Source organism: Chaetura pelagica, unplaced genomic scaffold (assembly GCF_000747805.2).
Source record: "Chaetura pelagica isolate M959 unplaced genomic scaffold, ChaPel_1.0 scaffold69, whole genome shotgun sequence".
NCBI lineage: Eukaryota > Metazoa > Chordata > Aves > Apodiformes > Apodidae > Chaetura > Chaetura pelagica.
In genome coordinates, this window is record NW_009970724.1 from 3,038,763 (window position 1) to 3,051,682 (window position 12,920).

At 37.2% G+C, this 12,920-nt stretch overlaps 1 protein-coding gene across 1 annotated transcript in view; it reads left to right on the forward strand.

Moving 5' to 3' along the window:
* The window catches only part of ST6GALNAC3 (ST6 (alpha-N-acetyl-neuraminyl-2,3-beta-galactosyl-1,3)-N-acetylgalactosaminide alpha-2,6-sialyltransferase 3), a gene marked incomplete at its 5' end in the record, with an annotated part of 115,307 nt that overhangs the window by 32,288 nt on the left and 70,099 nt on the right, over positions 1 to 12,920 (forward strand). The window contains one exon of the mRNA XM_010006723.1: positions 9,157 to 9,566. Within this exon, the coding sequence (XP_010005025.1) occupies positions 9,157 to 9,566 (410 nt within the window). The remainder of the gene's footprint in view (positions 1 to 9,156; positions 9,567 to 12,920) is intronic.

Below are 12,920 nucleotides of genomic sequence, written 5' to 3' on the forward strand. Positions count from 1 at the left end.
CATGTTTTGGTTTGTTGGGGTTTTAAAATTTATTTCAGAAAAATGGATAATTAGCATTTTAACTTATCACTTTCCTTCCATGCATATAAATAATTTGATAGATAGACCACCAGGAGAGGCAAAATTAAATAATAGGTCTAGACAGCATGGAACTGAAATAAATTAGAGGTTAGACTTCCAGCCTGTTAGGTGGATTTTAATGAAAAAAAAAGGTAGTTTTTCTGACAGTTTTTGTTGCTTACCTTGGTATCATTTCCTCATATCAGATCCCAAATAAACTGACCCGAAATAAGATACGAACTTTATGTTGTAAATCCCATAATTTATTTGTGACTTTAATGTTTCCAAATACATTTAGATTAGAGGCCAACAGGCATCCCTGCATCTGTGTTTCAGCCAAGTAAGTTCCTAGATAATGGCCCATGATTAATGATGAGTGCTGATACCAGGAGGTGATTAGAGAAACCAAACTTGGAACCAATCTGCTATATACATTATATACTTTACGGCCCTCTGTGGGTATTTATAATAAACACAAATAAGTCAGTGGTTACAGAGTAACCAATGTGTTGCATATTTGACAAAGAATTCCTTGGGCATAATCTTATAGTAGACAACTGCATCACAAAGACTTCTCATTAATCTGTTTGTATAGACATTTATTTGCAAAGAAAGAACAGCTTTTGTGGAGAGAGACCTTTTGGCCTTGGTTGCTTTGAAGGACTTTACAGTAAAGTCCACTCTGCAAGGAAGGATTTTGTATTATATGATACCTGTGCTCTACTGCCACACATGGTACTCGCTGTGTGAAGTTGTTTTTCTCCTTTTGGACTGTGATTCATTCACTCTTCAGTCCATGTGCTAACAGTACGTTCCTGCTTTTATGTTTCCTTGAGTTGCAAGTGACACTTTACCTCCTTGTGTCTTACATTGTTTGCCAAGCAAATATACCTGTGTAGAGAAGAAACAAATTTTGTCTTCCATATTGCTACATACAATAACTAGAGAAGAAATGCAAGATAAACAGAAAATTGCAGATAAAGTAAACCTAAATATTGTTATACAAATAGCTTCTTGGATGAAGTGGCAATGTTTTTTGCTGGTAGTAAATTTGCTGCTGCAAATGCAGTTTAGCAGTACAGGGACAAAAGTGGTGCTGATTGTGTGGGGTTTGGAGTTGTTTATGAAGTTTGGTGGATAGTTCCTGGTTTAAATTGTGTTTTGCTAGCAACTTCTGTGCACAAAAGTCAAGAGTCATCAAGAACTAATGAGGGCAAGTGACCAATGAGCCACACATTATGATAAATCATTTATTGGATTCAGCAAATAGCATTTGGTTGGAAAAAATTCCAGCTTCTGAACTATTACAAAGCCAGGTTATTTCAATAGCTGAGTGGTAGGTGGAGTGTCACAAATATTCTGGTTACTTATGGCCATGAGCTGAACCCCTGGGATGAAGTTAGAGGTACGCTACAACTAATGCATTTTGTTCGATTTATATTTTTGAGCAACTGGGAAATTATTTTTTTCATTGGCTGCTTTTCAGAGTGAATGTTATTTTACTACCTGCCTTGTGAATTTGCTGTGTAGGGCATGTGTGATGGTGTCTGCCTCCCTCCCATAACAATTAAGCATTCAATCCTCAACTGTGTTTGCCGTTAACATTTTTTAATATGTTCTTGGGCACATTTGTATTTTTATCCTGATATTTTATATGCCAAAGAAGATTCTACTTTTCTCCCCTTCCTCCCCCCCACTTCAGAGGTGTTAATTATGTGGATCTGAAACTGTAGACATCTGTATGTCTACAGATGTCAGTTTTTGGTTACCTACAAACTATAATACTATATGCTGGAGTGAATGTATCTGTTTCCATCTGTTTTCTGCTTGGGCAGTTGCAGTTCAAAGGAAAAATACTATTCTCTCTGCTTAATGCTGAGTTATTTGTTTGACATCTCTGATTAAGCTTTCTTCACAACAGTTAGTTTATACTTTAATAAATATCTCTAGGTGTTTTAGTTCTTCTCTTTTGATAGACTTAATTCCCAAACATCATGGTTTATCTTACTGGATATATATGAGTATTTTCCTTTCCCTCAAATGCTCTTCCCCCCTTATATGTCTTCTAACACTAAAATATATTCCGCCTTCCATGGTCTTTTCAGGACCAGTTTGAATTTTTTTTCTATCCTCTTTTCTCTTCTGGTATCCCAATTAAATTTATTTCCTTACCTTTTTTTCCCCCACATATTCTTCCAAATTAATAAAAGGACATCCTTTTTGCCATCATACAGCAGGGGAGCAGAATTTACCAACCACCTTAGACGCAAACAAAAATGCAGCTTCTACTGTCCGAGGACGCACCCACAGGACAGGTCCTCACACATTCTTCAGGCAATGCCTGAGGTCAAAACTTTCTTCACCTGCCATTCTCTCAGTGCTCAGACTCTCAAAGGGCTGGTGACCATCTGCCTTCCAGTGTTCTGCCTCTGCTGAGTCTTTCTGTTGTACTTGAAACACAGAGTCTGGCAGCTTCCTTCCTTCATTAACCCTCTGTGTAGAGACAGAACAATTTCTCCTGTTCTTTATTTACTCCTTGCCACCTTTCTATTTTTGAGTCCTTTTTAACCAGTCGAGCTACTAGGAATCTTTCAACAGTTTATTATTCCAGAAGAAAATACTAGTGTAGACTTAGAAGTGTCAATTTCAATGAAGTTTTAGCTGGAAATGAGGAAGAAAGGAAAATTGAAAGGACTGTTCTGTTAATGCGAACTACCATACTTACAGCTTTTCATAATAGACAAATATTCAATTGAAGGAGCATTTTATTTCCATTTAGAAAACTATTTAAATATTATTTTTTAAAAATAGCAAGTTAAACTATTTTTATCAAGCTGGTCCTATTTCTACTCAAATTTTATTTTAAGGGATTATCAAGAAAGCTATTACCTTTGATTTCTCGGTTTTTGCTTTATGGTAGAATAGAGAAAAATACATAAGACCTGTTTTCTTCTTTTTATGTCATGTATTTATCTCTGTTGCTAGTCAGAGTTTTCTGCCATATACTCGAGGTGTGAATTTTTCAGCTGTCCACATGAGATGTTCTTGATTTTTGCCTTGTTTCAAAGCTCCCTATATTGTTCCCAGTAGCAAATCAAGAACACTCAGGTGAGCATTTGCTCTGCTGTATCTTCAGCTAGGTACAAGCTGTCATGGAGTAACTGATACTGTCTTGAAAGTGAGAAAGATGACACTGCAACATTTTGTGTTGTGGTTCATGTTCCAAAGGTTTGCATTTGTGGGGTTTTGTTTGGTTTTGTTTCTTTGGTTGTTGGGGTTTATTTGTTTGCTTTCGTTTTTTGCTGGTTTGTTTTTGTTTGGGGTATTTGGTTTGTTTTTTTCTTTTTTTGGGGGGGTGTTGTTTGTTTGTTTTGTTGTTGGTGGGTTTTTTAAGTTTTTTTTATTTCCATGAGTAGGAAAGCTAAAATGTTTCAAAAATACACTTGCCATTTGCAAGTTTAGATGGAGTTGGAGATTCTGCCCACAGTTTAAGCTTTCTTCCTTATTCTGTCTCTTTACCACTGACATCAGGAATCCACATGATAGCTGTTCTAGCAAAGGGCTGATACAGCCCTTTTAAGGAGCTCTACTATGAGCTACAAATAAACAGCAGTTCTGTAACAACTGGGTCAGAGTATATAGAAAAAAATTCAGTGATGGATATTTATTAATTCTCTTACTGCAAGATTAATCCCATTATATGGCTCCTATGAATTCCCTTCCAATTCACTCAGTTTAAATAAAAAATTCTTGCTAGCATTTGTGTACCTATCGGTGATAGTCATCTGAATAAAATACACCAGGCACTTCAGTCTCAGGAACAGTCTTATGAAGAGACAGGTCATATTCTATTTATTTGGAAATGGGATGCATGTTGACATAGGGTTTATTTCAAAATAACACCAAAATGTTAAAATCTTTATGAAATCTTAGCATTAAATTTTATGAAGACAGAGATGTTTGCTGGGATGTGACGCCTGGGGCTAGGACCCAAATCAACTGCTGAAGAAAGGAACAACACTGCCACAGGAGGGAAAGGGGGTACAATGAGAGACTCAGGATAATCAGACTTGTGCTTTTCATCATTTTTATTTTTATTGCTTGATGTTAGTTGTATAATGTGATTTACATACAGTACTTCTGAGTGCTGTAATAAATTGTTCGCTCTCGCTGGGTGAACACACGAGTATTATCTTCCTTTTCTTTAAATGTCCTGAATTGTGTCTCAGAGAAGCCTGGCAAGTCTTTCCACCCAGTCAGAGGTCTGAAGAGAGTAAGTGTAGATAAAACCAGCTTGGTTAATCATCACTGAAACATAGGAAATAAATAAAATACATTTTTTGCTTGTAGAGAAAAGCAATAAAAACAATGCCAGACGGTTAATGCCTCTCTTCTACCTTTCATTTCAAAGACCTCAAAAGAACATCAAGAAGAATAAAGGCAAAATCTATTCCCTATTGGCATCATTATAAATGTTGTATCCTCTAAAACTCTAAAGACATCCAAGAAGGGTAGAAGAATAAATGGCATTGAAATAAAGAGAGTCTCTCTGGAGCTTTGTTCAATCGGCTTTGTTAGAATTCACTCAAATAGGATGATTATAAGAAAATATCTCATTTGTTTCAACATTAAAGGAGCAAATTAATATGTGGTGCGCTGCTAATAATTGCCTAATTATGTAGTGAATGGGCATTGCGTCCAACTTACAAAATTACAATCATATTGTTAAAGTAACAATTGGAGAAGTTTAATCTGAATTTCCTAACTATCTTTATGATTAGTTGTGGGATTCATGGCGTGAAGCAGAGTTGGTGGTTGGAGTGAGATCTCCAGTGCACCAGGAGCCAATAGCACTAAGAACTCACAAGAGAAACTCAGCTTTTCATTAGTGTAAATTACATCTGCGTAGGTCCTGAGCTAGATTTGGTCCAGCTGAAGAGCAGATTTGGCAGTCTCTTCTAAGACAGGAGCTTGGTGCATGACTGGTCTATCAGGATGTTGTTCTGTTGGACTCCACCAACTTGTGCAGAAGTTTTGACCAAGAGGCTGAGAGCTGACCTGAGATCACCCCAGCCAGGGACTTCAGAAGATCTACGGGTCCACGTCTGGGAAACCTGGCAATCCAGGATCTGTGCCATTGGGAAACCCACCCATACAAACGGTCCCATAGCAGGAATTTCACTCTCTTGATGGAGACCTTTGAAAACATGGGGGAGTTGCTTCGAATTGGAAAGAAAGCATTTTTCCAAATACCAGAATTCACTGTGGAAGAGAATCATGCTTTGTGACCTACTTCTACTTAGATTTGCTTGTGACCTTTTCTAATTCTGGCTGTTTTTGTTATTTAATGATTTGACCTTTGATTCTCTGAAGCCACTTCAGTGCTGAATGTAGAGATTTAATAACTAGAACTGTTTGATAAGTAACCTGTATTACACAGCTATTTCTCTTTGCTAGAGAAAAGGCACTGTTTTGCAAGTTCTAATTCACAGTTTTAATTATCTTTTCTATTGTCTGTAAGCTTGGACAGGAAATGGAAAGGTCAGACATTTCTTTTTCTTAACTGATTAAAATATATAAGTGCTTCTCAGCAGTTACAATGTATCATTCAGGAAAAGGATGGGACCTTTTGTCAGAATCATGCCCAGCTGCTCTGCTGAGGACTTCTATGTCCTTCTGCTCAGCAACAAAATGAATGATTTTCTAGAAGCAATAATAGCTCAGCTCCTGTGGTGTGTAGAGGTGAAATATGTGTCTAAATATGTGAAAAGATATATATATCTACAAAGAAAGTGAATTAAGATCTTGTGAAAGTTGCTGGTAAACCCTTAATTGATGTTCTTGATCCAGAGAACATAAACAGTAGCAGCATAGTTTTCTGTATGGTCCTGCCAGTCCATAGCAACCCCATTGCTGCTGGAACATCTCTACAGATGAGAAGGTAACCTGGGCTGCCTGCCAGACCTGTTTTTGGTTTCTCTGGCAAGGCTGCTGCTGTTAGTGTTTAACTGTTATCCTGGTGTTAAAAGTTATGGTTAATTGCAGAACAGATCACCAAGGAGGCATATTTTCTGTAATTCTCCAGTTTACATCCTTCTGTATGCTCCTTTGTGTCTGTTAGAATTGTCTCTCTGCTTCTTTACATCCTTAATACAACCAATATAGCAAGTTAAATGCAAAACTGATATGTAAAAAGTTTCTCATACAGGTTAGGGCTGTTGTGGACAACCTTACAAGCCAAAAATACGTATACGGGAAAAGGGTTTGCAGGGTGTATGACCCCAGAGTGTGGGATGAGGGGAGACACCACGACATCGCTCCAGCTCCTCAAGGATCATAAGGAACTTTCAGCTGTGTCCTAGTTCAGTGACAGAAGTAACAGCCATAACTACCCAGGTGCTTCCTAATTGCAATCCCTTGGGCACTCAGATCCCTGTGCCTGAATAGCTCCTATGGGAGCCACCTAGCAGAGGAGCTACATTTAAGCAGCTTTTGAGTCTTAATGTGATGGGACAGCCATACCTGAGTGAGGGTGTAATAGCAAACAGGAATGTCATATTAAATGAGGAAAAAGAAAACTAGGCTACTGAAACTGCCCCTTTTGTCTGTGACATTTATAAACCAACACCTCAAGCTGCTGGCCTGTCTCTGTATGGGGGTTCGATAAATGAATATGGATGTCTGTCTTATGTCGAGAATGATGTGATGCTAAAAGATACTGAAATCAGTGGATGATTCTGCAGTCAGTGTAATGTCAGTCATGGGTGTCAGTCTCCTAACTCTGTCTGGTATGTCTGTTGGGAAATATGCATATTAGGACACGTAAAATTTGTTGTGAAAAAAAAAATTATGCTGAGATGGGGCTGGGAGGGGTTAAGCCTCTGCCTCTATTGAAGAAGAGGAGATTATATGTTGACCTAGTGCAGGCATTCAATATTATGAAAGTGCTTTATAAATTGGAACAAGATAAATGAATCACAAAAAAAGAGCTAGAAAACTGGGAGACACAATTGCAGGAGTGAGTGTACTCAGTTTATTCAAGCAGAACAGTTACACTCAGTGAGTAGAAAATGTGCAATGCATTTCTAACTAAGGTCAGAAAATCAAACAATATCAAATTTAAGAGAGAAGATGCATTTTAATGGAGAAAGAGGAATACTGGAAAAACAAAACAAAAAACAAAACAAAGAAAAGCAACAACAACAAAACCAAAAACCACACAAACCCCCCCCCCAAAAAAAAAAAACAACCCAAACCCCTCAAACTCAAAATACCCTCAAAACACTGATGTTGAGACACATTTTAATGGGACCGGATTCTTGACCAAATTGGATTTTCCAATCCAGTAATTTTATATTCAGCTTTTGTTAGTTTGCAAGTTCACCCTGAAAACTATAAATTAATCTACTGGGATTTTTACAATTCACTTCATGTTAGTTTCTGAGTTATGCTTATGGATTTGTTTAGGTCACCCAGCCATGTCCTCATAATGTATCTTAGAGAGGATTTCTGGAACTAAGCAGCAAACAGAAAGACTGTTGTGTTCAGATGCATCTCCTGGGATTTCATCCCTGCTGTCAGAGAGCTATGCAGGACAGCTCTCTAAGACTGTAAGAGCTATAAAAAAATACACGGTGTTCTGTAAAGGAAACATTGCCAATACTTTTCTTTGCAGTCAGGCATCTTTAACCCCTGATGAAATAAGGATAGAACATTTTCATGAACCACTCACAGAGAGAAATCAAACCTTTGCAATTATGAGATTTATTGCAGAAGTCTTGCAGGATGCACTTTAACTCAGTACAATATTTGTCACCCAAATACGAGAGATATTAACTGTTACAATTTGCCTTTTTTCAGATGTTTATCTCTGGTTCTTATATTATGCACCATTATGACAAAAATCTGATGTTTTGCCAGCCACCATGTCCTAAGGTTATAGTAGTTAAATTTAGTTAGGATATTAATCCACATCAGCTAAATGAGGTGTGATTTTGAATGTAAATAACCACAGGTCTGATCAGAAAAGCACCAAGCATCCTGTCAGACAAAATGTCCAAAGAATGTGAAGGGAATTATTCCTAACAAACATTAAACAGAAGTCATTGGCTCCCAGCTGGGAGGTCCATGACAGAAGATTAAGTCTGTAACCATAGAAAAAGCAGTAGATGATCCGTGACCTGGATCATCATCTATAGTTTGTTTTTTTTATCATTAATCTAGTTTTCATTTGATTCAGATTTCTCACCAAACTTTTCATATGATTTAACTTAAATACAGGGCATTTCCTTTTAGTCTGTTTGTACAAAAGAACCAGAAGACATTTACTATTTTTACTGTAACAAAGGAAACATCAGATAGGTCCCAATGCCTGTTAGATAACTCTTCCTATTTTAAAGTCATACTGTAGAACTAGTACCATAGAATGTGCTCAGGAAATACTGGTTTTGACTTCAGTTTGGCCACGATTAAGTTTGTAGTTCACGTGTCACCAGTCCATCTGCCTCTCATTTTTCATGGGTCATAACTGTTCTCTGGAGAGAACAATGTATTCCTCTGTCTACATCTCCTCTCCAGCTGCAGGATTTTCATGCTACTGGATTGCTTTAGAGTTAGAGCTCATATTTGACTTTTGTCACAAATCTGGAAACTATTTATTTAGATACATAATGACAGTCAGTGTATAGTTAAGTTTCCAGGATTACTTTTTCCTGTATTTTTCCTACCTCTTACTAAAAAAGAAAAGGCATTGATCTAAATATTGTTTTCCTCTGCTTCTTTATTTCGTTGTTTTGTAGCGGAAGGAGTAACATTTAGAGGAAAAAAAAAAATTATTATTTTTCTAATAGAGTTTGCAAAGTGGAGAACAAAGGAAAATATTGGAACTGCCACCTATTTCGCTAAAAAGAATTGCATTCAGAGCTCTGTAGTGGCAGAGTTTCTATCAGCTCTACCATGTAGAGATTGTTAGGTTTTTTAAAATGAAGCATTGCTATGAGTTTCTTGGGCTATGCACATCTTTATTTTAACTGAATTTTCACTTGTCGTGTTTTACAGGGAAAGATTTGCCATATATTTTTGTTTTCTTTCTTCTAGCCTCTACAACTTGACTGTGACTTCTGTGCCATTGTTTCAAACTCGGGACAAATGGCTGGGCAGAAGGTGGGAACTGAGATAGACAAGTCCTCCTGCATATGGAGGATGAACAACGCTCCTACAAAGGGCTACGAGGAGGATGTTGGGAAGAGGACAACTGTAAGAGTGGTCTCTCACACAAGCGTGCCTCTCCTACTCAAGAATCCTGAGTACTTCTTCAAGGAAACCAACAACACTGTTTATGTGATCTGGGGACCTTTTCGAAACATGAGGAAGGATGGCAATGGCATTGTGTACAACATGCTGAAAAAAACTGTGGAGAGCTACCCAGCCGCCAAAATCTACGTGACAACAGAAAAGCGCATGAGTTACTGTGATGCGGTGTTCAAGAGGGAGACAGGAAAAGACCGGTAAGTCCTACACATGAAGAACAATTATAATGTTTGACAAAAGATACATGAGAGAAGTCCATGCTGGATGCCAGCTACTAAATGAGTTCCCAGATATGTTTTAATGGATTGTTATATGGTTTTGACTGTTATAAGCACTTGATGAGGCAGCAGCTAGGCCCATTTACCCCACCTACACTACCTTCTGTTCTTTCTATTTCTGCTGGCTTGAGTCCCAAAAATATTGGATGTCTTCCTGAAATGTTTTTGAAGCTGTGTGTTGTTTTCAGCTCAATTTGCTATTGATTAAATTGACATTTTATTTGAAGAGGATAATCCCACACAAATAACATTTCCAAATGCACAACCTCAGGATAACTTTGGATATTATCTTCTCTGTTGAGATTCACTGTAGCTTTTCTTCAAACACAAACTGAAGGGTTGTGCATTATTTCTGTTTCTTGGTGAAAAAGGACTATCAGTGATACTGTAATAGATTTAGGTTTTTACCAGAATTATGCTGAAATTCTGTTTTCCATGCCTGACAAAGTGTGTTTATTCTGCTTAAGTGGGGACTGTGAGAAGATGAAAGTGCGAGGGCCACTGTTTTGGCCAGCATGTTTAGAGCAGAAAACTGGATTTGTGGAATTAAGACCACAATTTTCAGGATTTAGTAACGAAGCTGAGAAATATCTGTGTTTTGGCACGGAAGAGCACCTGTCACATACTCACTGGAGCTAATTAGGAAGAAGTTTCCAGATCTGTGCTGTGCCTTAGTATTGATTTTTGAATTTGCACATCACAGATTTGCAGTTGTGCAGGTTTATAGCTATTCTGACCAAATTAAAAATACAGATATTCAGTAACAGTTTAACTTAGTCTGAACTTGTGACTTAGCTTTTGAAGTAGAAGAGCTTGTTCCCTCAAACTTCCTTGATTCACTTTGTTATTAATCTGTCAAAACTTGGTTAAAGGTGATTTTTCATTTTCTAAAACTACTGAAACATAGGAAAGGATTTGCCACTCAGCATTTTCACTATGTGCACATATTGCTGCTGTGATTCTGGAGTCAGAGGGAGCTCCTATATGTCATAAGATGTCAAGGTTGTAATGACTGTTTTAGTTTAACTGACCAAGCTGGTGAACTAATTAAGAAAAAACACAACATGCAGTCTTCAAAAGTCATCTGGTTTATATATTAATCAAATTAAATATAATCATGAGTACATTATTGCATTGTTAAACATAAATTTGGTTATGGCTCTTCCATGTTAACAGTTAGTCAGGTCACAGTGACTTTAAAATACTTTATCAAAATACTTATTGTGTGGCCAAACTTTATATATCCTATCAAAAAAATCTCACAATCCAATGTCAAAAAATCCCCATCTCCAGTCTAATCCATTCCTTTTCAACAAACTACCACATCTTATTATTATGCAATTAACACAATACAAATGTTCTTTCCATGTCAAAGGCAAATTGAACTTCTGTTCTCCCAGTACTTATGAACAAAGTCCTCATGCAGCCTAGTGTCAAAGTGGCCCAATTTCTTTCTCCTTAATCCTTAATTACAGCAACTTAAAGCTTCACATTGCCAACAGGGGCAAAGAGCCTGCCTTGTAACCCACATCACATGGAGTTTGTATGTACCTCCCTTTAACACTGTGGAAAAAATCCACTGCTTCTCACTGTGGCATTTGTATAACGTCCTTTTATCTACTGCAGCTTTCATTTTTAGTTCTACTTTTCCACACTGAATACTAAGTAGGTTTTTTTATTATCATTTAGTGCACTTGTCAGCCAGAAACAAGGGCAACAATTAATGTGTCACCGAACAACACCTTCTCTATCACAGGAAACACCCTGCAGCTCCCTACTAAACTGGGGACCTCTGTTTCAAAACTGTTTCATGTTCTGTAACATCCTTAATTCACAGGACCTGTTTGCATTTTCTAGGGAGGGTCATGAGACTGTTAGAGGGATTTGGCATTTGTGGAAGCAGTAAAGAGAGAGCAGAGGAGATTTGTGGGTGATGAAAATAGTTATGTGCATTGTGCCAGACCATTGTGATGCTGAGACAGACTCAGGTTCCTCAGCCAAATATTCCTTCAATTCCTCAGAGAAACATCAACTCTTGCTTGCAATATTAGATTGAACAGAGGTCTGTTTGAACATGTCCCTAGCAAAAATTCTGGAAGGAAACCAAGTTCAACTCATATCTAAAATGTACTGGATGGATTGTAACCACATCTATTTTAGTTTAATCCTAAAATACTATCCTTATGTACAGTGTATTCTACTAATGCATAGTAAGATTGCAACAGATTTCTAGTCTGTCAAGCCTTTAATCAGTTTTATATTTCTTCTCTTTGATGTACCATCTTTTTAGGTAATTAGTGGGACTTCTCAGTAGTCTCATCCTAGTGGTGCTCAAGTTTTAAAGCAAGTTATGAGAAGGTATTTGCTGCAGTCACTTCTCTACTGCAGAACACTTTCATCCCTGACTTCACTGACTGCAGGTTCAAAAGCCACAGCATTGTTATTGACAAATAGTTTATTATTGTTTCATGGAAGAAACAAAAATTGCCTCTAAATAATGTCCAACAAACAAGTTTGTTTATTTCACAGTGAAACATTTTTAATTTCTATAACAGTACAAAATACCCTCTGATGTGAGCTGTCCACACTGGAGAATTAACCTTGCATGCAGTGCTATGAATTTGGGGGAAATATGTTCTTTCTGAGAGGCTTTATTAAGTGAAGCATTTGACTTCAAGTTGGTGAATGCTCATCCACTTATAATAATTGTACATAAATAATATTCATTACCAGACATTCACAATTATTCATTTATGCATTTTACTTGGTACTTCTCTAGAGAGAGCATAAAGCTGGCAGCTTCTTCCAGTACTTCACTGGCGTTTTGACATACTATTTGTATTTAGTCAAGTGAAAGGATTTAAAGAAACATTAGGTAATAGCTAAATGTGGCATATTTGTGTGTACCTCAATCCAGGTAAGTGTTTCTAAATCCATCTGTATCTTTGTCATGCTTTAGAAATATAATGTAGTATGATATAACAGCATTTAATTGGTAATAACAGAGAAAACTGTAGTCTTCATTAAAGCAGCAGAGCTAATTCTGGTCTGATAAAGTGCACTGAACAGCCCTAAATAGGTTTTAATTAGCTGGCACCAAAGCTGCACCACCCTTAGGGAGGGTAAAATTAATGAAAACTAGCAGCAAATAGATCAATGCTACTGGATGTTATTGCCTTAGGTGAAGGTGATGAGGAAGAAAGCAGTGTTTTTTAAGGATCATTTAGAAAACAGTCTGTGCTAAAAGTCACTTTCAAAAAGCAGTGTTAAAAT